General features: G+C 58.4%; 11 protein-coding genes across 11 annotated transcripts; 4 read left to right on the top strand and 7 right to left on the bottom strand.

The window, feature by feature from the left end:
• Positions 1-695: 695 nt before the first annotated feature.
• B0H64DRAFT_404721 (uncharacterized protein) lies at positions 696-2,373 on the bottom strand. Its single transcript, XM_062804399.1, has one exon. It carries the CDS (start codon positions 2,165-2,167, stop codon positions 779-781), a length of 1,389 nt encoding a protein of 462 aa, XP_062657018.1. The 5' UTR covers positions 2,168-2,373; the 3' UTR covers positions 696-778.
• A 196-nt stretch (positions 2,374-2,569) lies between these two features.
• On the bottom strand, positions 2,570-4,820 carry B0H64DRAFT_364164 (nucleoporin protein Ndc1-Nup). The gene is made up of 3 exons (XM_062801823.1): positions 4,575-4,820; positions 3,674-4,503; positions 2,570-3,624 (listed from the first exon to the last, which is right to left on the bottom strand). Exons 1-3 carry the CDS (start codon positions 4,711-4,713, stop codon positions 2,686-2,688), a joined length of 1,908 nt encoding a protein of 635 aa, XP_062657017.1. The 5' UTR covers positions 4,714-4,820; the 3' UTR covers positions 2,570-2,685.
• A 322-nt stretch (positions 4,821-5,142) lies between these two features.
• Positions 5,143-6,025, top strand: B0H64DRAFT_376404 (t-SNARE; the record flags this gene model as incomplete). Its single annotated transcript, XM_062802474.1, has 2 exons — positions 5,143-5,427; positions 5,492-6,025. 2 exons carry the CDS (start codon positions 5,143-5,145, stop codon positions 6,023-6,025), a joined length of 819 nt encoding a protein of 272 aa, XP_062657016.1.
• An 80-nt stretch (positions 6,026-6,105) lies between these two features.
• B0H64DRAFT_215113 (uncharacterized protein) lies at positions 6,106-7,589 on the bottom strand. The gene has a single exon (XM_062799489.1). It carries the CDS (start codon positions 7,479-7,481, stop codon positions 6,186-6,188), a length of 1,296 nt encoding a protein of 431 aa, XP_062657015.1. The 5' UTR covers positions 7,482-7,589; the 3' UTR covers positions 6,106-6,185.
• A 115-nt stretch (positions 7,590-7,704) lies between these two features.
• B0H64DRAFT_215087 (glycosyltransferase family 4 protein) lies at positions 7,705-10,033 on the top strand. The gene is made up of 4 exons (XM_062799488.1): positions 7,705-8,396; positions 8,452-8,587; positions 8,661-9,669; positions 9,729-10,033. Exons 1-4 carry the CDS (start codon positions 7,984-7,986, stop codon positions 9,917-9,919), a joined length of 1,749 nt encoding a protein of 582 aa, XP_062657014.1. The 5' UTR covers positions 7,705-7,983; the 3' UTR covers positions 9,920-10,033.
• Positions 10,034-10,146: 113 nt separating this feature from the next.
• On the bottom strand, positions 10,147-14,492 carry B0H64DRAFT_376401 (S-adenosyl-L-methionine-dependent methyltransferase; the record flags this gene model as incomplete). The annotated part of the gene is made up of 4 exons (XM_062802473.1): positions 10,147-11,845; positions 12,514-12,695; positions 12,868-14,433; positions 14,490-14,492. 4 exons carry the CDS (start codon positions 14,490-14,492, stop codon positions 10,147-10,149), a joined length of 3,450 nt encoding a protein of 1,149 aa, XP_062657013.1.
• Positions 14,493-14,689: 197 nt separating this feature from the next.
• B0H64DRAFT_364155 (uncharacterized protein) lies at positions 14,690-16,372 on the top strand. Its single transcript, XM_062801822.1, has 3 exons — positions 14,690-15,458; positions 15,535-15,976; positions 16,049-16,372. The coding sequence occupies exons 1-3, from the start codon at positions 15,128-15,130 to the stop codon at positions 16,146-16,148; spliced, it is 873 nt and encodes a 290-aa protein (XP_062657012.1). The 5' UTR covers positions 14,690-15,127; the 3' UTR covers positions 16,149-16,372.
• On the bottom strand, positions 16,350-17,082 carry B0H64DRAFT_477018 (Cnl2/NKP2 family protein-domain-containing protein; the record flags this gene model as incomplete). Its single annotated transcript, XM_062808177.1, has 2 exons — positions 16,667-17,082; positions 16,350-16,607 (listed from the first exon to the last, which is right to left on the bottom strand). The coding sequence occupies exons 1-2, from the start codon at positions 16,961-16,963 to the stop codon at positions 16,350-16,352; spliced, it is 555 nt and encodes a 184-aa protein (XP_062657011.1). The 5' UTR covers positions 16,964-17,082.
• A 103-nt stretch (positions 17,083-17,185) lies between these two features.
• B0H64DRAFT_404706 (MRG-domain-containing protein) lies at positions 17,186-20,634 on the top strand. The gene is made up of 4 exons (XM_062804398.1): positions 17,186-18,017; positions 19,714-19,985; positions 20,042-20,151; positions 20,211-20,634. The coding sequence occupies exons 1-4, from the start codon at positions 17,598-17,600 to the stop codon at positions 20,381-20,383; spliced, it is 975 nt and encodes a 324-aa protein (XP_062657010.1). The 5' UTR covers positions 17,186-17,597; the 3' UTR covers positions 20,384-20,634.
• Positions 20,635-21,029: 395 nt separating this feature from the next.
• B0H64DRAFT_434663 (uncharacterized protein) lies at positions 21,030-21,788 on the bottom strand (the record flags this gene model as incomplete). The annotated part of the gene is made up of 2 exons (XM_062806096.1): positions 21,641-21,788; positions 21,030-21,557 (listed from the first exon to the last, which is right to left on the bottom strand). Exon 2 carries the CDS (start codon positions 21,351-21,353, stop codon positions 21,030-21,032), a length of 324 nt encoding a protein of 107 aa, XP_062657009.1. The 5' UTR covers positions 21,354-21,557; positions 21,641-21,788.
• Positions 21,789-22,403: 615 nt separating this feature from the next.
• B0H64DRAFT_214914 (ATP-citrate synthase subunit 1) lies at positions 22,404-24,675 on the bottom strand. The gene is made up of 2 exons (XM_062799487.1): positions 24,019-24,675; positions 22,404-23,956 (listed from the first exon to the last, which is right to left on the bottom strand). The coding sequence occupies exons 1-2, from the start codon at positions 24,475-24,477 to the stop codon at positions 22,424-22,426; spliced, it is 1,992 nt and encodes a 663-aa protein (XP_062657008.1). The 5' UTR covers positions 24,478-24,675; the 3' UTR covers positions 22,404-22,423.
• Positions 24,676-25,624: the final 949 nt, after the last annotated feature.

Raw genomic sequence — 25,624 nt, 5'->3', positions numbered from 1 at the left:
CCGACGGGGAGACGTCGGGTCAAGTCCTGTGAGAGGGTACACAGACGCAACTAACCGCCGTGGAAGTTGCCTCGTTTTGTGAAGAGGCGACGCAACGAGGCTCGAGAGCAACGGTTCGTAAGGCGGCAAGAACAATGCTGTGCGCTCTCACACTCGCCTCGGGCTGATGCCTTGAAGTGATATATCAGATTTGCGAGAACGAGGCTCTGGTGAAGGTTCGGGCTTCAGTTCCACTCGCCACGTTGTCGACGAAGAGGATGAAATTAGTTTTGATGAGGATTGGCCGGGATACCCAAGTTTAATTGTAAAACAGACTCTCACAATGAACTTATTTCAGGTCCCCGGGGCTGACGTGGATGCCATGGGATGAACGGGCGTTCAAGTTGATAGTGGGTGGCGATGATGTCACCGGCCAAGCACCGAATGTGACAGGTAGCATCCTCCAGCCTGCTGTCCCATATTAAACTGTATGTATGCCTCTCCAAACTTTGCCCGAAAGGATTGGTGATCAGCATCTGACAGGCATCACCGTTTCACAGGCGCCTCCACTGCGGACCAATGTTGGAGTGGGTGAGTGGGTTGCCATGAGAGGCCGTCACGGCCGTTTGAGCCTTGCGGACGATACTCGCGCCATTGGTTGAACACGAGGTGAAGGTTTGACAAAATTAGCATTAGATACTAGACAATAACGATCAATACGCTTTTCCCGACACCTCCCAGCCCCCCGCGCCCTTTTTCTACTCCGAGAAACCCAAGACTGCAGCAGTGACCCACTGGCTTAATACGTCAAAACGTAGGGAAGATCCGTCGCGTCCTCGGCGCCAGCCAGGCGAATGACCGAGCCGGCTCCCCCGGACCGCGAGCTCCGCGAGCTGGAGCTGGACGACTGGGTCATCGGGTAGGGGTGCCTGGTGTGTGAAAAGCTCTCCGAGCTAGACTTCCTCGAGAAACCGGTATGCCGGCTCTTGGGCGTCGTGGGAGCGGTGCGGTACTGCCATGTATTTGCCGACGAGTTGCGCAGCCCAAGTCCCGGCCGGCGCCGTCTCGAGCCGTCCGTGCTGGAGCTCGACCGACGATCCAGGCCGCCACCGTCTCTGGCACCGGACATGATGAACATCCCCCGAGAGGTCCCGTTGCTCGACGGGCTTGTGCCGCGCGGCGCATCGTTGTCGATGTCGCTTTCCGAGGGGGCGGGGCCGGACGAGCCGTCGTCTTCGTATCTCGCCAGCGCGGCGGGGCTGAGAGGGTACATGTGGCGTAGGACCTCGGAAAAGAGGTGCATCAGGCTGCGGAACCGGTCGTTGGACAACGGGCGCCCGGAGTAGCGGGCTGCTTCGTACTTCTCGAGAAATTCGCCCGTCAGGGGCAGCGGTGCGAGGACGGCCAATTCGGTGAGGTAGGCGAGATACTCGCGTAACCCCATGAACTCCGGTTTCTGGAGAAGGGCGACTGCATCTGGGTCCGGTGCCGGTGGCTCCGAGTGGGATTCCGGATCTGGGGGGGCAAGGGTGATCGCCTTCGCCTCGATGAGGTTAGGCAGCTCCGTGACGACGGTGTCGTACTGCAGGCTGGGAAGGTCGTGCGACAAGGGCGATCCCCAGCCTGGATGTTCAATCTCGCCCCAGACCGGCTTGGGTTGTGAGGGCTTGGTGGCTTTTGCCTCCCTGGGTGCCGCGGGGCCCCTGGGCGGAGCGCTCTTCTTGGATTCGGCAATTGACGGCCCAGGTGCAGCAGAATTGGCAGACGCCTGCCTATTTCCTCCACTACCAGCGGCGGGCCCTGATCCGAGCACCACAAGTGGCACCCGCGGCCTGGCGTCGTATGCGATCGCGGCGCTCCTGGCGAGCCCCTCGACGATCATCTGGCGCACGTCGGACGGGACGTCGCCCTTCTCGATAGGAACCCATCCTTTCGGTATAGACGCAAGCACGGAGCGACTGATATAGAGGCGGGAGGCGTAGATGAAGGCGACGACCAGGATGGTCACGACGTAGCAAATGAGGACGACGAGGATGTCGTAGTTTCGATGGAGCTGTACGCCCTGCTGGATGAGATCGATCGGAGTGACGACGAGGAAGGCAAATAGGACGAGGTAGAGAAAGTAGTAGAGGAAGTTGTAGACGATGAGGAAGAGGAGCGACGCGGCTGACATGGTGGTCGAAGTCATGCCTCATGCCCGGATGGTTAAGGTTCGGTCGTGCGACGATTCCAAGGACCGAGGTCCACGATGCGCTGAGACGCGAGTCGTGCAGCAATTGGGGACTGATGCTCGGTCATGGCTGCGCCGAACTTGGGCTGAGCATTGGTGAGGAAGCTGCAGATGCCTTGGGTTATTAGTCTTGCGACATTGCCGCGTGGGCTTTGGGAGTGAGCTGGTGGAGAATAAAAGAGATGACGGACCTTGAAAGCGGCGTCGCGATATTGAAGATGCCAAGATGAAATGATAGGGTTAGGGTTATGTAAGCCCGCGACTCGTATATTTATCCCTTTTTTTCTCTTTATATTTCTAGGTAGGTACCTAGATTAAGGTTCGTTGGGAACGGAATGTATAAAACCAGAACACGTTCAGCAAAACACAAAATCATTATCCATTTCCAAATGTTAATACACCAGCCATACTCCCAAATACCCCCAATCCGTCTATGATACACCCCAGCATCCACCCCCTTTCCTCAAGCACCACAATCAACTCGCACCCCTTCCAACCTCCCTCATCTCCCCATCCGCCCCCACCATCCCAGCCGCCTCCCTCGCCATCCTCATATCCGCCAAACTCAACCTCAAATCCCTCGCGTACGGCCCGAACGCATCCACCAGCCTCCCCAGCGCATCCCGCAGCGCGGCCAGCACCTCCTCCACCTCGGGGCACGTCCTCTCCCCACCGACATCGGTCCAGTGGGCGGCCAGGGCATCGCCAAACCCCTCCAGTTTCTTGGTCACAGCCGTCAGCGCGCGGATGACGGCAGCGACATCCCGCTGCACGTGGCCGTACTTGTCCTCGCGCAGCGAGTGGACGGCGAGGCCGGACAGGGCATATGCCGTGTTGACGTACAGGCTGGGCTCGCCGTAGGGGGCGCCCAGCACGGCGTGGGCGAGGCGCCGCCGGTAGTGCTGCCGGAAGGGCCAGCCGGCGGGCGAGCGCAGCACGCGCAGGGCGGCGTCCTTGAAGAGCCCCTGCGTGTCCTCGGATCCGGTGGCTTCTTTTTGGGCCTTGAGGAGCTGCTGCTTGGCGGACTCGACGACCCGCTTCGCGGCCGGGGAGAGCTGCGAGCCTTGGCCTGGTGCTAGCGTCGCTTGGTTGACGGCCTTTTCGACCTGGTTGCGGAGGCCCTTGCGCTGGGGGATGGGTTGGAAGATGGCTTCGTCCCGTGGGGCTTCGGTAGTACGGGCCTTTTGCTGTTCTTTTTGTAGTTGTTCAGGGGTTTTATCAGTGGCGGAAGCGGGGGCCGCGGGCGGCGCGATGTAGGTGTCCATGCTGGTTTCCATGGCTTTGATGGTGTCGAGGCAGATTTTGTAGACTTGTGACCACATGGGCCCGTCCTTCCGCTCGATGTCTTCGTAGATGGACTTGCGGCGGTCGGCGAAATCGCGGGCGATGAACGCCAGTTCCCACATGGCGAAACACTAGTTTTGTCAGTCGGCTGAAAACAAATGCGATGTGGGCGCGACCCACCTTGATAGAAAGCTTCTTATTCTTTAACCCATTAAGGAGACTGCCGTTCGGGTCCTTCGACTCTGACGTCAACGGCTTCCCGTTCTTTAGCGGGTGCTTAACCAGGAAGAGCGAGAAAGCCGTGTTGGCGGCGGTCCAGGCGAACATGAGAACTAGGCCCACGAGGAAGCAGCGAAACAGAGCAGGGAGGGAGTAGGGCAGCGAGACCGGGAGCATGTTGCTTCGAGGCAGACTGTAGATGGGCCGGAGGAAAACCAGGGTTGTCTTCCAGACCGCGCCGCGCACCGTCAGCGGGTAGAGGATGACGCTGAGAATCATGCCAATTATCGAGTGATTGAGCGTGTATATCAGCATCGCAGGGAGCTGGTCCCTAAATAGGCGCACCTGGTGTGACACATCCCCTTCCTCGGGCTTCCCGTTCCCATTCTGTGGCCTCGCCACCCCGAGAGACAGCCGGTCGACATCCCTGAAGAGGTGTTGCAGTGCCTGGTAAGCCCCAAGCAGCACCAAGTGGGATATGAGGAAGAGTGGCTTCTCGTTCAGCCTCGCCCTGTCAGCGGTGAAGTACGTGATGAACTCGAGCCCCGACGTGTCCGACAGCGACCAGAGGTAGATGAAGCTGAAGATGGACGCAGACAGCGTATAGGTAAGAATTGTCTCTGCGGTCTCTAGCTTAGGCGCATAGCGGAAGAAGGTGTGGACGCCCGAGTCGGATGTGCGTAGCCCGGGGTGGTATTGTGAGATTCGGAGGATGATGACTATGATGCCGCAGAAGAAAAGGGAGACGGCGCGAAAACCGGTAGGACCTAAGGGGAACCAAGACCAAAACCCTGTGTTCTGGAGTTAGGAATTGAAACTATTTTGAGCTTCAGCGCGAAGGGGGAAAGGGAGTTGAACGTACAAGAGTTCCAATTCGCCAAGAACAGCGCCTGGAGGTATGCGATGGCCAACACGAACAAGCTCGCTGTCGCAAAGCGCCGTTGCAGCGCGGGCTGTAGGAAATCCTTATAAGGAGATCTCCTGACTGTTGCTGGCGCCATCCTCGCTACGCATCGTCGGGTCGCTTGCTGCTTGGTGGTGGCGGATCACAGCTGCGAAGTGAGAGTCGGTTTGTAAATAAAAAAGCTGTCTTTGGAGCCCACCAGGCGAGACCCAGCAGTTGCAATGGGAGACGCGAAGCAGCAACCGAAAGGTCCAGGGTTCAGGGTCCCACCCAAGTTAAGCTTTCTGATTGGCCAGCTGCCCCATTACGTCGGTGTGGGGCGTTCCGTCACAGGACTCCAGGCGACCAACCTCGCAACAGCGACCAAGAACCTATCTTGAGTCTTATCTACCTAGGCGACCATCAACCACCAAATCACAATTAAAAGCAATCGCGGTCCCGTCGCATCGCTCGCTATTCCGTTTTGCTATTTTACTGCGCCGTCAATCACTTCAAACCACCCAACACAGACTCCGCCACCGTCACCATGTCGTTCGATCAGCTCTCGTCGCTCGAGGCGGGGCGCCAACGCGGAAGCCCCGGCTATTCCGACGACCCCGACTTCCAGCGCCTCTCGCAAGACCTGATGAACAAGCTATTCAAGCTCAACGGCAATAACCAGCGGCTAAGCGGAGAAGTCGGGCACCTGGGGACACGGCGCGACACTCCACGAGTGCGGGAACGGGTGCACGAGTTGATCGAGGAGTCGCGCACGACGTTCAAGGACGTTGGCGAGGGAGTCAAGAAGGCCCAGGCATGGGAGGATGTTACAGTACGCCCCCCCTCTGTTTTTATCATAGAATGCCGTTTCACCGCAGCTAACGTCTGTCCGACAGCCAACACAAAAGTACATGCAACAAAAGCTCTCGCGCGAGTTCCAATCCTCCCTCTCCGAGTTCCAAGCCCTCCAGCGACAAGCGCTCGAGAAGCAAAAAGCCTCCGTCTCCGCCGCCCGCGCAGCCGTCGACCACGAAGACGAAGCCGGCGGCGCCGGGGCGGGCGGCGGTGGCCCCCCGAGCCCGCAACTCCTGCAGCAGCAGGAACTGGCGCGGCTGGCGCCGCAGGACGAGGTGGACTTCCAGGAGGCGCTGATCATCGAGCGCGAGGAGGAGATCCGCAACATCGAGCAGGGCGTGGGCGACCTCAACGTGCTGTTCCAGCAGGTGGCGCAGATCGTGACCGAGCAGGGCGAGGTGCTCGACACCATCGAGCGCAACGTCGAGGTCGTGCGCGACGACACCCACGGCGCCGACCGCGAGCTGCGGAGCGCCGCGAGGTACCAGAAGAACGCCCGCAGCAAGGCGTGTTGCTTGCTGGTCATCTTGACCATCATTCTGACCATCATCTTGTTGGCCGTGTTTCTGGGGTGATGGTGGCGGGTAGATAGATGTCTGTTGGGATGATGGCACTGGTTTTCAGATGGGCGTGCAAGCAGGTGGGCGGTGTAATTGGTATCATTTTATTGTACAGGGAGGCGTTTGGAGTCGGCCTCATCGGCTATGTCTGTCGTTCTTTTTTGTACAGTCCGAATCAACGTTTTTCGTCTGGCTTCGTCTTGTCATCCCGCGTCGGCATGACAAGAGGCATCCCTTCCCTCGTGGCTGGGCGGACATTCTGGGGCAGCGGCATTAATTTGGAGATGACGGTGGTATACAACTTGGTCAATGTTGCCGAGGTGATCCAATAGAGATGGAGTGCGGCCGGTAGGTTGATGGTGAGAGGGCCGATGGCCAGGGCCACTACGAACAGCGCCCTTTGCATCCGCAGGCGCCACTTGGTGTTGCCGGTCCAGGTTTCCGGCGGGGTCTCGAGACCCAAGAGCTGCCTCCACGCCATTTGCGTTCTGGGCACCACGTTCAACAAGAGCATGGCCGAAAGCACGAACGGCAGGACGTGGAGCGGGTCCGCCACCGTCAAGTCGGGGAACCATAGACAGCCCTCCGTAGCCATAGATGGTTCTGCGACGTAAGTCGGCAGCGCCCCCAGAATCCCCTCCTGCCCCGTAGCCGGCGAAACCACATCCACACCCACCACCGGCGCCGTCGCCGTCGCCCCCGGAACCGGCACCTGCCCGGCCACCCCCCCAGCAGCAGCACCCTCCCCAACCGCCTTCCCCGCATCCGGCCCATAAATCAGCGCCCCCAACACGCCCTTCGGCCCGCCACACATCCTCCTCAACCCCTCAATCCCCACCACCCACACGGGGAACACCATCAGCGCCGGCGCCCAGTCCTTCCACCCCTGCACCTCCCACCGCCGCGCCCTCAGCTTCCCCTCCCGCTGCACCGCCACTTTCACCATCTCCTGCAGCTGCGCGCCCCTGGGCCTGGAACCACCACCCCGCGCGGCCGCCGCGACATCGGCGTGCGCCCGAGCCACCGACGCCATCCCCAGCGGGAAGAGCCTCACCCGCCGCGCGAGGACCCGCCGCGAGTAGATGGTCGTCGGCACGCGCGTGAGCAGGCCGAGGGTGAGGGCGAAGAGCGGGATGCTGACGTACCAGGGCGTGCCGGTGGTGCTGTGGATGGTGGTGAGCAGGGTCTGGGAGGCGGAGAGGAGGGTGTGGGAGGCGGTGGTGGCGGTGTCGATGAGGGGTTGGAGGGAGAAGGGGCGGTGGTGGGGTTGGTGTTGGAAGGGAAGGTTGCGGTGGGGGAGGGTTGGTCTTTTTGTGGTGGTGCCGGTGTTGTTGTTGTAAGTGAGAGTGAGAGGTCGGAGGAAGGAGGAGTAGCATCTTCGTGATATCGGGGAAGGTGTTGATATTTGAAGAGGAAGACGGGCATGACCAACCCGGAGTTGGGCTACTGCCCTCATGATGGAGGCTGCCATTGTTTGAATCGATTGAGTTAGTATCGACTCATTTGGCGCCGTCCATATATGTTGGTTTGAGATGAGTTCTGAACTTTTGAGCTCTCAATTTCCAAAATCCGATGCACCACTCAAGGCTCAGTGCAGCTCGATGCCGAGACTGGACCTTTTTGCTTGGCATACGCGACTCACCTCCAGGCCCACGTGGGGAGTGGGTCATGCTGTTGCTGCTGCTGCAGGCAAGCGGCGTGGGGCCATTATCGGTCCCATGGCTTTGACCAGCTGTCCAACACAATTAACATCTGATCAACCTTGAACCTTTCTTTTTCTTCGAGTCCGGGAATGGACCACAGTCCCTCGTTATTGTTCGCTTTTATTCTCTCCTATAACAGCTCCTTCAATGCAGCTTCTGCTACCGAGACGCCATCGAAACCCCCTATAACGAACGACCGAACGACCGAACGCATCTCTCTTTCAAAGCAGTACCTACCTGCCTACCTACTCCCTACCTACCCACCCGCACATGGCCGACACCTGCGCCGGGGACGGCGCTACAACTTGTTCGCCTCCGAACAACTTCTTCTCAATGGAAAACCGATTCTTTAAATACGCCATCCTCCAGATCCTGTTCCTGGCACCGCTAGCAACCTTTTTCTTCTATCCCCTAATATGGCGGACAACCGGCTCCCTCCTCGGCTGGTACCTGCGCAAGAAGACCGACGGACGCCGATGCCATATACTCGAGCTCGTAGAGGCCGACGAGAAGGAATACCGCGAGAGCAGGAGTAACAGCACCAGCAAGAGTGGCGGGGAATCCGGGGAGGACGGTGAATGGGAGAAGGTGGACGCTTACACAATCGGGACGTCTAAGAACGGCGATAAGGGCGACCGCGATGAAGATTGGGATGGCATCGTGGGCTTCTTCCACCCGTTCTGGTGAGTGAGGGAGCTATTCCACCTCTTCCGCGGCTAGAGATTCTAACCAAGCAAGTAATGCCGGCGGCGGCGGAGAGAGGGTCCTCTGGGCCGCTATCCGAGCAACCCAGCAACGCTGGCCCAGGGCCAAGTGCGTCGTTTACACAGGTGACCATGGCGTATCCAAAGACGCCATCCTCTCCCGGGTGAAGGTAAGCCTACCAGCACAATCCTCCCTCCCCTTTCCCACCCCACACACGCCTCCCACTAACCCACCTACAATAGAACCGCTTCAACATCCACCTCCACCCTCCGACTGTCAACTTCCTCTACCTCTCAACCCGCCACTGGGTCCTCGCCTCCACCTGGCCGCGCTTCACCCTCGCCGGCCAATCCCTCGGCTCGCTCGTCCTCGCCTGGGACGCCTTCTCACTCCTAGTCCCCGACATCTTCGTCGACACGATGGGCTACGCCTTCGCGCTGGGGCTATCCAAGTTCCTGTTCGGCAGCGCCGTGCCCACGGGCGCCTACGTGCACTACCCGACCATCTCGACCGACATGCTCGACTCGCTCAAACCGGCGGCAGGCGGCGGCGGCGGCGGCGCGGCCCCGCAGGGCGTCAACGCGGGGCAGGGGGCCGGGCTACGCGGCAAGCTCAAGCAGGCCTACTGGCGCCTCTTCGCGCGCGTCTACTCGCGCGTGGGCGCCTCCGCCGACGTCGTCATGACCAACTCGACCTGGACGCAGGGCCACATCCAGCGGCTGTGGGGCCCGCTGCGCAAGAGCCGGGCGGCGGCAGGTGCCGACATCGCCGTGGTGTACCCGCCCGTCGCCGTCAGCGAGCTGGAGCACGAGGTCGAGGTCAGCCGGCCGAGCGAGGCGGGGCGCGAGAAGGTGCTGCTGTACATTGCGCAGTTCCGCCCGGAGAAGAACCACCAGCTGATCCTGCAGTCGTTCGCCGACTTCCTCAAGAAGGGCGGCGACGCCGCCCGCGACGCGAAGTTGGTGCTTGTTGGTAGTGTGCGCGATGACCAGGACTCCAAGCGCGTGTACCAGCTGCGCCTGCTCGTCAATGAGCTGCAGATCCGCGACCGTGTCGAGTTTCATTTGGATGCGTCGTGGCCCGAGATCCTGGACTGGCTGCGCCGCTCATCGGTGGGTGTCAATGGTATGTGGAACGAGCACTTTGGTATTGGGGTCGTTGAGTACCAGGCTGCGGGGTTGGTGGCTGTGGTGCACGATAGTGGTGGACCCAAGGTTGATATTGTCGTGGATATCGAGGGGGAGCCGACTGGTAAGTCTGCAGTTTCATCGTTTGTGCGGGGCGGGAGTTGTTGCTGACGTTGATGATAGGTTTCCATGCGACGACCACGGCTGAGTTCGCCGACGGTTTCGAGAAGGCTTTGAGCCTGTCGGACCCGTACGCCGTTCGTCAGCGGGCGAGGCAGTCGGCCAAGAGGTTCACCGAGGAGGAGTTTGCGAGGCGCTGGACGGAGCAGATGGAGAAGCTGGTGACGACGAGGATGGGGAAGGAGAGGGCGTGATGTGGTCGCTGGTTCTCGTTCCCTTCTCTGCGTTCCTTAGAATAGAACATGGATACCCCTTTCCTATCATCAGAGTTAGGAGCAGGTGTTCGGTTTGCATGGCATGGTTTTGGTTAGTCTCGGGGACGATCATTTCACACTTGCCTCCAGGTTTTTGTCTTAGATCATCAACCTTCGGAAAGAGGCCTGTCTATTATCTGTAGGTAATAACACCCCCACCAACCTCTCTACGCATCAACGCGGTTCAGAACAGCCACGCCCTCAACATGCCCCGTCTGCGGGAAGAAATCAAACCCGCGAATACTCTCAATCTCGTACCTCGCCCCCTCCTTCCCCTCCGCACCACCCTCCGCCTGAACCCCATCCACCGCGCCCCTCACCAACACCCCCACATCCCGCGCCTGCGTATGCACATTACAGCTCACATACACCACACGGCGCGGCGCGAAGCGCAGCAGCTGGCGCAGGAAGCTGGCGTCGCAGCCCTTGCGCGGCGGGTCCAGCACGACGACCGTCTCGTCCGGGTCGTACGCGTCCACGCTCTGGAACAGCGCCGGCGCGTCCGCCGCCAGGAACCGGCACTGGGACTCCGCCAGCCCGTTCAGCGCGGCGTTGCGCCGCGCGAAGGTGATGGACTTGTCCGCGATGTCGATCCCGATGCTGCCGCCGGGGAAGAGGGCCGACTGCGTGATGGTGAAGAGCCCCGAGCCGGAGTAGGCGTCGATGAGGTATTTGATGGGTTTTGTTGTTGCTGTGGTGGTGGTGGTGGTGGTGGCGGGGGGGAGGATGTGCTCGCGGATGTAGGCTGTGAAGGGGGGCAGGATGGAGTTGTTGTTTTGGAAGAAGGAGCCGGCTGGGTTGGTGAAGACGAAGTCGTCGATGTACTCGGTCGAGGTGGCGTTCTGGTCCGTGATGCACGTCTTGAAATCGGTGTGCGTGTCGCTTTCGACGCGCACCGCGGTGGCGGGGGTCCCTTCCGGAACCTCGGGCGTGTCGGTGGGGGAGGACTTGGGCACGCGCTTGGTGCTCTCGCGGAGGAGAATGGTTGCGCCCTTGGTGTAGTTGCCGTACTCGACGGCCATGCGGGCGCGCTCGTCCGTGATCCCCTTGCGCACGGCCTCGGTCGCGATGGGGCAGTCCTCAATGTCCAGCACCTTGCGGGTGGCCTTTGGTGTGAAGCCGACTGGCGGCATTGACTCGTGGCACTTTTTGGGCCCTCGCCTAGAATTGCCTGGGGGCCCGTCAAAGTGAGGCGTCAGCTTGGTGCGGTAGCCGTACTGCAGCGGGCTGCCGATGGTGTCGAGTACCTCAGGGACCAGCTCGGGCGACAGTTGGGAGAAATTGCGGTACGCCTTAACAACGATGTTCTTCTTTATCCTGAGCTGCTCATCGTAGTCGAGCATCTGGAACTGACACCCGGAGCACTTGGCAAAATACTGGCACTGGATCCGGCTGTCGTCGCGCAGAGCGGACGGCTTGACAACCGAGATGAAGTCGGCGGCTGAGTACCCTTCGTCGTGGTTATGGCGGTACACCTTGACCTTCACCGTGTCCCCGGGTACAGAGAACGGCACGGCGTAGATGTGGTCAGACCCCTTTTGCTTTGCCAGACCGTCTCCAGTTGATGACAACTCAACGACCTCAACTTCGATCTCGCTGCCTTGAGCCGGCAAAGGCACCTCCTCGGCGGCGGCATCATTCTCAATCCCATCCTCGGCCCCGTCGGATATCTTGTGCGAAGCCAACAGCGCCTGCACATCAGCCAGCAGCACTTCCTCGTGAGATCCTTCCTGAACGGGCTTCTGCTTCCTCCTGTGCTTCGCCCCTCTGCGGTTATGGTTACCCTGGAAGGACCGCTTGCCGTGTTGTTTTTGACCGGTGGTGTGAGCGGCCTGGGGCGTAACGCCGGCGTCTATCGTGGTTTGGCTGGTGGCCATAGTGAAGTTGCTTCGTAACCAAAAACAGGTTGTGAATGATTGGCTGCGAAGAAGAAAAGGTGTAAAAGTGGAAGGAGGTCTTGAGAAAACTCTGATGGCGCTGAGTCGCATTGAAATATTGATGTTCACCTTTTGACATCAAATCACACTCAAAATCCACTAAATTCAGTTCTCCTGTAAGGCGGGACTGTGGGGGTAAACTAGTGAAAGTCGTTGATGAAACTATCAATTTTCGCCTCATCAATTGAAGTTTGAAAGACTTCTTGCAGGGTGTATGTGCACGGACCACACGGACCAACCTCCACACACACCCCTGAACCAAGTACTCGAGAAGAAAGGAGGAAAGAGGGAGAACAAATACCTAGAAGGGTATGTATGTGCCAATGAACCGAATTCAGAGCTGTTGAACAAAGCGAGGCTGTTACGCTACAAAGTCCATCAAGTAGATCATACTATGAGGCTATTTCTCTACACCTCCCAGAGCTCCCCCTGACCAAAGAAAGTAAACCCAAACAATGCCATTGCCGATGCTATACAATATCCATTCACACCCAACATCCGTTCGTAAATCGGGGGTATCATAACCGTCATACAATGCAGTCCCACCTAGGTAATGCCCACATCCAACTCTCCCGTCTCCTCCAGCCCATCCCTTACCCAAGTAGCACCTGCTCGTACTGCTCGGGGTCCAAATGCTCACACAACGTCCCCTGGAGCGCAGCCCTGCTCTTCGCAATAGCCGGAAGCACCCCCTCAATCTGGCCCAGGTTACTCTTCATGCTCTCCATGTGACTGCCAATCTGCTGCGACAGCGCCAGCAGTTCTTCCTCTTGCAGGTCCTACAACACCGTTAGCAGGCACTCAAACCCGGGCAATAACTCTCGAAAGCCACCAGCAACAAAAACGCACCTTGAAAACCCCACCCCCCTCCCTCGCCGTCCCCTTCGCAGCCACAACCTCCAACCCCCCCTCCAAATACCCTTCCCCCGCCTCCCTCCCACGGACACCCACCCCCACCCCACCAGCAAGAACATGCTCCCTGCCCCTCTCCCGCCCCTCCCTCCACCTCCTGGCCTGCGCCCTAGCATTGCCCTCGAGCCGCCTCAGGCCCTCATACTCGCGCTCCAGCGCCCTCTCCTCACGCTCCTTCTCCGCGCGCAGCAGCGCCACGCTATGCAGCAGCGGATCGAGCGCCCGCTCCATCCCAGCAATAGCGTCCACCGTGCGCTCGAAATCCAGCTCCACCTCATGCCCACCCCCACCATGCCCACCCCCACCACCCCCACCCCCAACCCCAGCATCAACCCGCTTCGGCCTGCCCCGCGCGCGCGGCGCTGCCACCGACGGCGGCGGGAAGGGCATGCCCTTGACGAGCTTGGCGTGCAGGCGGGCGGAGAAGGTGCGCAGGATGGAGGCGGCCTGCGCGTGGCGCTGGTCGCGCTCGCGCAGCCGGTGCAGCACGGGGCGGGCGCTGTCTGCGAGGAGCGCCGAGACGGCTGTTATGGAGGGCGTGGAGAGGGGCGTCCATTTGGAGGCGATGGTGGCGCGCGGGATTTGGCGGGTGAGGGTTGTGAGGTGGCGGTATTTTTCGGGGGGGTTCGGGGCCGCGGCGGTGGTTGTGGCGGGTTGTGGTTGCGGAGGGGGTGATGGTTCGGGTTCGGGGGCAGGGCGGCGGTTGGGGGGTTTCTTGGAGGGTTTGGGGGGGTTGGCTGGGGGTCGCTCGGCGGCTTGGTTGGGTGACTCGGTCTCTCCGTTGGAGGCGCGAGGGGGACGGCCACGTCCCCTTTTCTTCTCTTGTTTGTCCGCCTGGGGAGGGGATGGTTGGTTTTGTGCTCTAGAGACGGACATTTCCGCTAGGGATGGGCGCCCACGCCTCCGCTTCTCGGGGACTGGCGCTGGTTGATTCTCACCGGCAGCCTCTGGTGACACGGGGTTGTCGTCTGCAGGCTTCCTTCGTCTTCGGCGGCCGGAAGTATCCTCTTCTATTCGGTCTTCTTCCACTGGTTGTTCATTTCGGCGTGCCGGCTTCCGTCCTGGTTTGCCCTTGGTCTTCTCTGCTTGTCCATCTCCAACTTCAGGTTCCTGCGGCGGCGATCGCGCAGGGCTGTCGTCGGATTGGCGGTTCTTTCTCCCTCGACGAGTTGTTGGCTTCTCTGTGGGTTGCTCCTCCGGGTCCGCGACTGACGGACGGGACTGTTTACTCCCCTCGCCCTCTTCCGGGCCTTCTTCTATCTCCTCAGCTTCGGCTGCCCGCCTCCTCTTGCGTGGCCGGGACTCCACGGGGATTTCTTCCTCCGGTTCGGGATCACGGGTTTTCGGCGGCCGCCCCCTCTTCTTCGGGGCCACGTTCGGGGTTCCGGTCTGGTCGGCTTCGGCTGCGGGGTGTTGTTCATTTTGTGTTCCAGGATCGATACTCTTGCGCGGTCGCCCTCGTTTCCTCGGGGCGGCTTGAGATTCTGCCTCAATTGCGTTGCCGGTTGATTCTCCAGTCGCGCCATCCCTCTGTTCGCGTGCCAACGCGCTTGAAGCTCCCGGGGGTCGACCGCGCTTTCGTTTCTGATTCGGTTCGCTCGGTGCCTTTATGATGGTCAGTTTACCCAGTCATGGGCGCTAAGTGGTGATGTTCTACGTACCATTACGATAAAATCTAGACCGCGGTCACCAAAAAAAAGTCCATTCGTAATGTTTCGCTGGACGTCAAGGGGTTGGTATTGATTTGATGTTGAGCCACATCTGTTCATTCACCATCAAGTCCCACTGTGGCTGGCAGCTCGGCAACGCGTTCGATGATTTTACGAGCTTGTGACGCGACGAGTCCGGACCCCAGAGTTCCCCACCTTGTCTTTCCGAACGCTTGACTAACCCAAACGGGCGAAACCAGAGCCCTGGTCGACCTCGAAGTCAACAAGGGGAACACGGACCTGGCCACGCTAACTTCCCAGGGTTACAATCGAAAGGAATACATAATTTCAGAGAGAATCTTCGTGAACCCTTTTTCTTTCCTTCCGATGCGCTGATCTTGCGACAAGAGAGTCTGCATACAAATCTGTAATCTGTACATACAATCCTCAACTTCTGAGAGGTTTACTCGTTCAGGCACCCACGCTAAAACCCCCTCTTTACATCATCCTACCGGCATTAACGACCTCCCTAATAGGCGACACCTCTCCTCACCTTGCCCCGTTTCCCCAATCTCCAATCCGCATTTCCCCGGTCAACACAACCTTCGCCAAAACATCTTCCATCAAACCTTCATCTATTCATCTGGAAAATGCGCTTCTCCACAACCGCCCTGCTGGCGCTGCCGGTGCTCGCATCGGCCGCCGAGAGCCCATTCGAGCAGTACAAGGCCAAGTTCCAAAATTTCATCAGCAACTTCGGCGCGGCGGCTCCCAGCGCCGAGAAGGCCGACGCACCAGCGGCCGCCGTCACCAGCGCGTCCACGGGCAAGGCCAAGACGAAGAAGGTGGTAGAACCTAAGAAAATCTCGACACTCACACTTGAGAACTGGAAGGACACGTTGTTCGAGCCTGTCCAGCCCGACGCGACAAACCCGGAGGAGTGGCTCGTGCTGCTGACGGGGCGGAACAAGACTTGCTTCGGTGCGCTCTCTCCCCTCTTATTTTCACCGCTTCTTCTTCTTGCAGGCTGAACTAACCACTCACGCCCGTTTTCCAGGCCGATGCGACCGAGTCGAGTCCGCCTTCGCCGAGTCGGCGCTCGATTTCGCGGCGCTGCCGGCGTCGCAACGGTCGCCGCACCTCGCGTCGCTCAACTGCGAGGACCAGCCGGTGCTGTGCAACAGCTGGTCGGCCGGCACGGGCGGGCTGTGGCTCTTTGAGATGCTCCCGCCCCCGGCCGCCATCGAGGTCCTGACCAAGCGCGTCAACCTGACCACCGTCACGCCCCAGGCCATCGTCGACGCGTACACCAACACCGAGCGCGGCGACTCCGAGACCGGCTGGAGGCCCATCGCCCAGGACGGCTACTTCCACCCCTTCGAGGGCAAGTTCGCCAAGCTGGGCGCCGCCGTGCCCATCGGCTACGTGCTCTGGGCGCTGAACGCCATCCCGTCGTGGGGTATGATGCTCATTGTGTCGTTCCTGAGCAGGGCCATGATGTGAGTTGTTGTTCTTCCGTATTCGAGATTGTTGTTGTATGTATAGCACAGTATACTGACGGGTTTTTAAAGGAACCGCCGCATGGATGGTATGGGCGGTGGCCAGCCGGCTGCCGGTGCTCCTGCCGCCGCTGCACCGCGTGCTGCTGCTCCCGGAGACGGCCGCTCTTGAAAGGCTTGACACTTGAAACGGGTTACGCGGTTATTTTTGAGTAGGGCTTTTTCCATGATAGTACTGTAATTACTGGGTGGGCTGCCTTTCCGTGCTGGCTCGGTTGGTAGACATTGTGGGCTGGGGTGGATGGATGGGTGTCCGTTTCATTGTTTTTCAAGTCAGGGGCAGGTCACGGGACATATAACCGTTTGAATAAAGTCAACTCTTTGTCCTACAAATTTCTTCCAGGTTGCCTAAACCGTCGAGCACCTGTTCCGGCAACTGGCTGTTAGCCAGGCGGCCGTAGCGCAAGTCGCTCATGGCACCGAGAGTCTGCCGGACAGAGGCCAGGAGAGATGCTTCCTCCTCCTCAAGGAGCTGCAGCTCGGCCTCGATCCCACCAATGGCGCCCTCCATGTCGGGGAGAATCGAGGCAAGTGTGTGTTTTGCGTGCTGTGGCTCTGACCAGTTCCCCAGCTGTGGGGCAATCAATCAACACATGTCACCATCTCCACGGAATTGTCGTCGAGACTTACCATCCTCTCAATCTCTACCTCCTCGTCTTGCTCTTGTTCCTCCGCCTCCCTCTTTGACCTGATCACGGCTCGCCGCATGGCCTTGCCATGCTTGGCCTCTTGCTCAACCTGTTGGGCGACATCATCCACGACTGCATTTCTCTGGCTCTGTAGATCGCGATAAAGAGTGCGAATTCTAGGAGATGATTGCAATTGCCGCGGGAATAAGGCGATGAACTCCTGCAGCGAGATAATGGCAGGGAGTTGTGCTGGGACGAGCAGGTAGTTGCGGAGGATAATTTGTTCTGTTGGGGCCATGTTGCCAAACTTGATTGTCAAATAGTACCAAATCACATTAGGTTACTGCAAGCCCGGGCGAATGGTGCGCGGCTTGGTTGGTGTTTCCTCTTGCTGTCAGCTTCAATGCTTGTTGAACGAGGCGGCAGTGGCTGGGCAAAGAAGCGAGAAGCAGGCGCGTGTAACTCGGGGCCATCGCGTGTTCAGCTGATCCGTGCACTTTCACTCCCTGTTGTTGCAGACGTCTCCTCCTCCATCATGCTCACTCTCATCCGCCCCCTTTCAACGGATTCGCTTTAATCCATCGACACCGGCCTAACTTGAACTGAAAATTATTTAATTCTTCGTGACGGGTGCTATCGTGTGGAATTGGAACCAATCCGATATCTCTATTCGGTACATAGGGACCGCTCCAGTCAATTTCTTCTTCAACCTCAAATCATAACCGGGAAGGAACTCAACACTCAGAGCTTTGGCCGCCTTCGTCGATCTCCAACCCGGCCAAATTCCGTATTGCATTACCCATTTATAAATACTGCTGATTCTCAATCTTTCCTATCGCCTTTTCCATATCGGCTTTTCCCTATCACCCTCTAAAATTTCATCCAAATCCTCGCAACAATCCTTCATCAACAACACTCGGCCATCATTCACTATGGCCCCCCAGAAACAGCAGCTGCCGCCCTTTCAGAAGGACGAGCGCGTCCTCTGTTTCCACATGGAGATGCTCTACGAAGCGAAGATTCTCGATGTTATGTCTGGCGAGAACGGCGAGGGCTGGCTGTACAAGATCCACTACAAGGGCTGGAAGAGCAGTTGGGACGATTGGGTGCCCCAGGACCGTGTGCGCAAGTTCACCGACGAGAACAAGGATTTGGCCTCCCAGCTTCTAGCGCAGTATAAAATGCTCCAGTCCGGCAAAGGGGCCAAACAAACGGCCAAGAAGGGAGGAGCTGCCGCCCGGACGGCAAACGGTTCCGACATGAGTTCCGCCCGAGGAAGTGAAGAGCGAACCGCTGCCACCACGACCAGCGGCCGCGGCCCACGAAGGGCCAGGGACTACGAGCTTGAGCAGGTACGTCATTGTGCTTGAGGTGTTGTTATCGTCGTTGTCTTCTTTTTCTGTTGGTCTTGGCGTTTCTTCATGCATTATCATTGCGCTTGGGCACCGGCATTGTCAAAGCTTCTTCTACGTGCGAGTGCACGTATTGTTCCCTCGACATGAATAGAATCATCTTGGCAGATGACGATGTTTCTGGAGGATACATGGCCACCCTCCCCCGCCCCGAAGGCGGCCAACAACCTATTGGAGAAATCCCGAACAAGAACAACCCCGGCTCGAAATTGTCCTGAGGAGGACCCTGTCGTTCGCTACACAGCAAAGAATTGGAACGACCGAAGGACGACAGCTGTCGCTTAATTAGGTAGTGGTGGCAACCACGGTTAGTGGTGACAACCACGGTCAGTGGTGACAAACATGGGAGACGTCTGGACCGCCGCCACATTCGAACCAAGCACGGTCACAACCGTTCTCGGAGCAAGCACAGCGACTTATGATTCACCGACGGGCCACACTAGTTCTCTCGGATCCCCCCGGTGGATTCCGACTCACCAGAATCTGTGTGAATTCGGGTTGTTTACACGGCAGCCTCCTTTCCCGCCACCCTGGCTCCCCTCCTTTTCTCCTCCTTTCCTGGCCGCCACAAACCGACCACCAAAGCAAATATTCGACCACACAACATCGTCTCCCTGTTGTACCTCCCCTATCCCATCGACCTTTTGCTCGATTTTGAGTACTTGATTAGAAATTCATCGCAATCGTCTTCATTTTCTTCGTCTTGCTACAATGAAGCAACCTCGCGATACCCCCACAAACGACCGTCCCCGCCGCAGCGGTCGGAACACGCACAACAAACCCAGCGGCATTCAAAAGCATGGCATCATTCAAAGGCATGGCGAAATTCTGAAGCCCATTGATCCGAATTCGATCGACTTTCAAAAGTCCAACAACATTCAGGTGCCGACGGACATCAAGAAGCCCAAGAAGATTCAGAAGGTCAGCAATATTCAGAAACCTACCGACATTCGGAAGCCTGCGAGTAATACCCAAGACCAGATCACCATCTTTCAGAAGACTGGAGATGGCATCAAACGCGTAACACTCATTACACCCCCGAAACGTGCGCAGGATGCAGAGAACTCCCAGCCAACTCCGCCATCAATCGAGGAGGCTACCTGGATTGAGCCGCCACTCGACCCGGACAACCTACTCGAGCTTCCAACTAAGAAAACCGCGAAGTACCTTGACGCCAGGGGCAGGAAGAAGTTCGACGACCGCTATGTCCAGAAGCCGCAGACGCCCCCGTGGCCCGGCGAGGACCACCCGAAAATCAAGGCAGCAGAACGGAACGGGACCTGCACGAGGATGCTCCGCTCGTACTACCGAAATTTTGGCCCAAAAGTCAACCTTCCACTGGCCGGAACGTCCAAAGAACCGCCATACCCGGATTATCCAACCAACTGACCAGAGCATCCCCGGTCATCCGGCTAACGGAGAAAGTACCGCCTCCTTTCGCGATAATCGCTGGGTAGGAGTGAGCACTGCGGTGGTTTACGATGAAGGACAAGCCTTTTCTTGGGTCCTTTTTCGTTCTCTTTGTTTCCTTCTTTGACCATGCCGGTTGCCCCGAGTCCGAGTGGACAAGGTTTTATTTGTACATTATGTTTTTGTTTTAGCGACCGATTAACAGCGTAATGTTAATAAGTTATAGGAGGACAATTTCCATCACCGGCCCTCGATTAAGATACCTGTGCCAGATCATCTCAAGTCGATGCTCGTCGATGATTGGGAAAACGTCACTAAAAACGGGCAACTTGTTCCGCTTCCGCATGCCCACCCTGTCAGCGAGATCTTGAATGACTATCTCGCCTACGAGACACCCAACCGGCAGGAAGGTAGCGCCTCGCGAGACCTCCTAGAGGAGGCAATGGCCGGTCTCCGCGAGTACTTCGACAAGTCGCTCGGCCGTATCCTTCTGTACCGGTGAGCTTTGCTCCCCCTTCTCCCTCCCGATCTACCGCTAATGGCAATCATTGCAGTTTCGAGCGCGTGCAATACCACGAGATGAACAAGCTGTGGAACCAAGCAGACGGCAAAAACAAGAGTGCCGTTGATACTTATGGCGCAGAGCACCTGTCGCGTCTCCTGGGTATGACGACTCCCCCTCCCTCTTTCGACACGCAGCCCAAGACTAACGGCCGGTGGCAGTCTCCCTGCCCGAGCTCATCGCGCAGACGAATATGGACCAGCAGTCCGTCAACCGTCTCCGCGAAGAGCTTATGAAGTTCATCAATTGGTTCTCCCGACACGGCATCAAGTACTTTGCCAGCCAGTACGAGACTCCGGGTGCCGGTTACGCACAGCAGGTGGACAGTGCCTAGTCAGCCAACCCGGTTTGGCGGCCCTCGTTGTGGCTGCCGAAGCCCAAGCGAGAACATTCTTGCTAGAACACGGGCCACGCCAGCTGACTTTTGAAGGACCGCTGGATCTGGGGTTGACGCCGATGTGCCTTGATTCTTTGGGACGAAGGTTACCGGCAGGATGAAGGACCGCGGCTTTTCTAGTGTTTTGTAGAGTAACTTTCTTTTCTTTGCTTTTTGGAGCGGTAATATATTAACACTCTTTTTGACAAGCTTGATAACTTAATGAGGGGTGTAGATGTCTACTGAATGCCGTCTAGGTTTGACCTTCTCTCTATCCCCTGACTCTGGGAGTGGTGACCTCTAGAAGTGCTGCCGGACGCTAAGGAATAACCACATGTCCGGGTGGGTGGTGTGGCTCCTGACGATTGACGCTCTACCAATTTGGCCGCGGTTGTGATGTGTTCGTGAATAGTTTTGTCATACATTAATCTACACGAGTCCAGCAGTCACGCCTCCCATCTGCCAACCCCACTACCCCATCCCCTGACCAGATCGGCTTGCTTTCCTCCCGAGGTCTGGTCGTCATAGCCAAACCATCCCCTCCCTCCAACAACACCCCGCCCCTTTTTATTTATTTTTACCCCCTTAAAAACAAAACAACACCTCATAACCGCACCTCCCCCTCCTCCCCACCACCCACCTGCTGCCCCCCTTCCTGTCCCTGCTGAAACGCCCCCCTCGCGCTCTCCACCCAAAACCCGGGCTCCGGCCGGCGCTCGACGTAGACCTCGCGGCGCGTCAGCGGCCGGTCGACCTCGTCGACCCGCACCAGCTCCTTCACCTTCATGATCATGCCGGCGAACTGGGCGCTGACCGGGTGGAAGACCAGCTGGCCGCGGCGGTGCAGGCCCAGCGCGGCCAGCACGCCGCGCGTGCGCTTGGGCAGCCCGATCGCGGAGCGGTGGAGGGTGATGCGGAAGTAGGACATTTTTCTTGTTCTTTTTTTGGTTTCTTGTTTGGTTTCTTGAAGGGGGGTTGGGTTGTGGAGTTGTTGGTGGGCTGGGTTTATTCGTCGTGCCCTGCCTAGGGTGATAGGTGGACGGAGTCTCGGGAGGGTGGAATGGACGGCGCAACGGGAGGATGTCGTCGTCGTAGAGGTAGGTACCAGGCAGGTGTCAGGTCGGTCGGTCCCCTGCACGACAATTGCATCACATTAGCAACCTCTCAACGGGCAAGTCTGCACGCACATCACGCCCAAATAAGCCAGCAACTCACCTAAGCCAATACTCAATCCTAAATCAACTGTAACCGTTCCAATCCGAGTCCCAGCGGACAGCTCTCTCGTAGTGGTGGTGGGGTGCGGAGCTCCTTCAACTCGAGACGACGTTGGGAAAATGTCCGAAGTTTCCCAATTCGGCCCGGCGGACCACCGAGTGCTGCAGGTGCACGCTCCACGCGACTCGGAGATCTTGAATATTTTGCCCTGTCAGCCCGCTCCCCGAACCAAAATGTGGGCCCTCCGCTTATCAGTTTATCGGCACGCCTGCCCCTCCATGCCCGCCAATCTGGCTCCCACAGTGCTCCCCTACCTAATCCAACCTCCCGACACGGCGCCCGTTCCGTGACCCTTAGGTAATCGGCGATGATGCGTTTTGTGCATACCAGCTGTTTAGGTTAGGTTGGGCTTCGAAAAGAAAACCGGAAAAAGATTAAGCCATGAATTATGTCCTCGGTGGTAAACGACCTCGGCCAGCGAAGGCGTGCGAGCTGCGAGAATGCGTCCCGCTTACATACGACACCTTCAAGTCAACACCATGGCGTTCAGTGATACCTACACAGTACCTAACTCAACACCCGCAGAGCATCGGACAACAAAAGTTCAGTCAACTGATTAAAATTTCTAGAACTAATCCGGGCTTGTACTACTCCACGAGCCGAGCCACCGAGGGTCCTGCTGGCGCTCCGCGAGAGGAAATCATGTCACATCCCATGTTGAAGAGCCCGTCCCAAATCCCGTAGAAAACGGTGCATCTAGCTTCATCTAAAAATAACCGCCCCTTACATCTGCACCTCCACGCGACCCTCGGTGCCCGGCGGGCCCGCCTGCTGCAGGCTCGGCAGGATGTACGTGATGTCATCCCACGGGTGGCGGTACAGACCGGTGCGCAGCCGCTTCTGATCGAGGTAGTGGGCAATCAGACCAATGCTGCGGCCGAGAACGAACAGACCGTTGAGCACACCCATGCTAAGGTAGTCCTCGGCCTCCTCGTTGCTGAAGGCGCCGCAGTTGCGCATTAGGTCGACGAAGCAAACGGCAATGCAGCCGTCCACGTTCAGGATCAGGTTGTCCTTCTTTGACGTTGTCACAGACTCGACCGCCAGCGCGAAGTCGAGCATCTTGCAGCTGGGGAACTTGGCCTTGACGTACTCCTTGACGAGCTCCACACGCAGATCCGGGTTGTTCCGCGACTTGACGCGGTGTCCAATACCCGGGATGAGCTTGTTTTGCTTGCGCATTGTGTCGACGAGCTCACGCGGGCTGAGGCCCTTATCGAAAGCCTTGGTGAATTCCTCAGCAGCGCCGTCCAGCGCGCCACCGAATCGCGAACCGATAGTAAGCAGACCGCTCACAAGCGCCGAGATAAGGTCCTTGCCGGCACGGGTGGTAATGATGGTGTTCATGGCACCGGACACGGCCGGGCCGTGGTCGGCGGTGAGCATGAGCACCATCTCGAGGAACTTAGACGCATAATCGGGCAGACGGCGGCGGAACCACAGCAGAGACATGACGCCACCAATACCGATGTCCTCCCTAAACACGTCCGAGATGGGCATGCCGGCGTAGAGAAGCTCCTGGCCACGGTCGTCTGAGATGGTGGAAATAAAGGCAGCCGGCTTACGGATAAGACCGAGCTCCTGCGCCCACGAGTAGTCGATGGGAATCTTGGGGACGACAGGCTCGGCCTGGGGCTTGATGGTGCCCTGCGCCACCAGCTTGTCGTAGACAGACTTGAGGAGCGCCGGCATGTCCTCGAATGTGCTGGGAACATGGAAACCAGCGTCCCGCATGCTCTGGTTCTTCATGGCTGCCGTCTCGAGCTGCGAGTTGGCGAACGAGCCAGCGTGACCGAACTGGACCTCGGTCTTGAACATGCTCGCGCAGGTACCAATGGCCCATGCCACGATGGGCTTGTTGATGATGCCCTGCTTAACGGCCTCAATCACCTTGTACTCCTCAACACCACCGACTTCGCCAAGCAGCACGAGGATCTTGCAGTCAGGGTCGGCCTGGTAGCGCAGCAGATGGTCGATGAAGGTGGTACCGGGGTACCGATCACCACCGATCGCCACACCCTCGTAGACGCCGTCTGTCGTCTGCGAGATGATGTTGTTCAACTCGTTGGACATGCCACCTGACTTGGAGACGTAGCCGACAGAGCCCTTGCGGTAAAGCTTGGAAGCAACGATGTTGTCCATCATACCACCAGTGTTACCAATCTTGAAGCTGCCGGGCTTGATGCCACCAACGGTGGCAGGGCCAATGATTGTGACACCCTTCTTCTGCGCAACATGCGCGATCTCACGGGCACGCTGTAGGACTAGTGGTCAGCAACTTGTATAAACGCCGAGTATGACAATGAGGGATGGCTTACACGCTCCGGGACACCCTCGGCAATAATGGCGATGGTCTTAATTTGGGGGTTCTCCATGAGTTCCATGGTCGAGCTGTAGACACTACGGGACGAAGCGAAGTTGACAACCACATCAACATCGGGGTGCTTGGCCATCGCCTTCTCGACTTGCTGGTACACGGGGAGCAGCGTCTCGCTGGTGCCCCAGTACATCTTGCTGACGAATTGGCCGCCGAATGTGTAGATAATACCAGCGACCGACGGTGTCGTCCGCTTGCAGATGAAGTCGAAGTCGAGCATGCCCTGCACGGCACGCGGCTGCAGGCCGTAGACGAAGCATCTTGTCTTGTCGTTGAACAGCGCGTGGGCGGGGAGCGGGCTCAGCGGGCGGCTGGGCGCAGCGAACCGGCGGATGTTGTCGTTAGCAGACAGGCCGCCGGTCGGCTTAAGGCTGTTAGCACTGCTGCTGGGAGCTGCCATTGTGATGTGTGTTTTCGACTCGAGACTCGTCCGTGTTTGTCTGGGTCTGGGAAAAGGGAAAGAGGGCGACGAGGTTTTGCGTGAGCCTGAGTCGGGGCGAGGGGAGAATGATGGGGGGTTCGCGGAAATGCGAGGGCAGGCGGGGAGCAATTTTGGGGCAGAGGTTTTTGTCGGTCCCTTTTCGTCTCTCGTCGGGAAGCACCACACTCGGGGTAGGCGCAAGAGCTCCGCAGCTGTCGAATTTAGTGAAGGTGCCCTGGCGAGAACCGGGAAGTCGAGCCCTCCTGCTCTGGAATCCCCAAGAATTGTTGCACGCCGTTCATTGGATGAGGACCAGGTCAACGGTCCAACAAATGGTGGCAGCTCCCCAACTCTTTTGGACCCATGTCCGATCGCCTAACGGACTTGCACCAGATCAGGCATGGCCTGCTGGTTTCTGCCATATCGCTGGCAGAAGGTGGGGTCCCGGAGGCACTTGGCACCCGAAGTACCAGTACATCCGCCGCCATGCCGTCCGATGCCCCTCCGATACCCAAAAATTTGCGAAAGTTGGGAGGGGCAGAGGGGCAGAGGGGCTTTTTCCCGACACGGCAGGATTGCTGACCGGGTTGCCCGGTAACGAACTGGTATTCGATGTCTCTTACGACGAATGCCCAGTTCAAACACGATAGGAAACAATTTGTTTTGACACCCGGAACTGGGACAGAAGGAAAGAGGCGGGGCATTGACGGCTATCGCGGGGCAATTACCGTCGTCCGGCGACCCTGGCCCGGCGGCCGGCCGTCGGGCGCCGGAGGGCCGAATACAACGAGAGGTTCGGCGCGCCCGAGTTGGGCACACGAGAGGAAGGCGCCCGACTGACGCGCAGTAAACTTTCGGGATGACCTCGCAGGAGTGGAGACTCGTAAAAAAGCAACGAGCAGCTTCCAATACTCCCATCCCGAACCCCTTCACAGCCGCGGACAGGCCCGGGCTATATCCCGATGGTGCACCGCGGCCGGACGACCCCCAACTCCGTCCGCCCACAAAGCCAATGCCACACTTGTCGGCCAGGTAGTAGGCACAATTGCAGAACATTGATGGCGAATGATGACCAACCCGAGTCCCAAAAGCAAGCGGAAATGACTTGAAATGAAGCTGAGTCGGG

Source organism: Chaetomium fimeti (genome assembly GCF_033439085.1).
Source record: "Chaetomium fimeti strain CBS 168.71 chromosome Unknown B0H64scaffold_6, whole genome shotgun sequence".
Classification (NCBI taxonomy): Eukaryota; Fungi; Ascomycota; class Sordariomycetes; order Sordariales; family Chaetomiaceae; genus Chaetomium; species Chaetomium fimeti.
The sequence above is the reverse complement of the archived record's forward strand: the minus strand, read 5'-3'. Positions and strand labels throughout refer to the sequence as shown.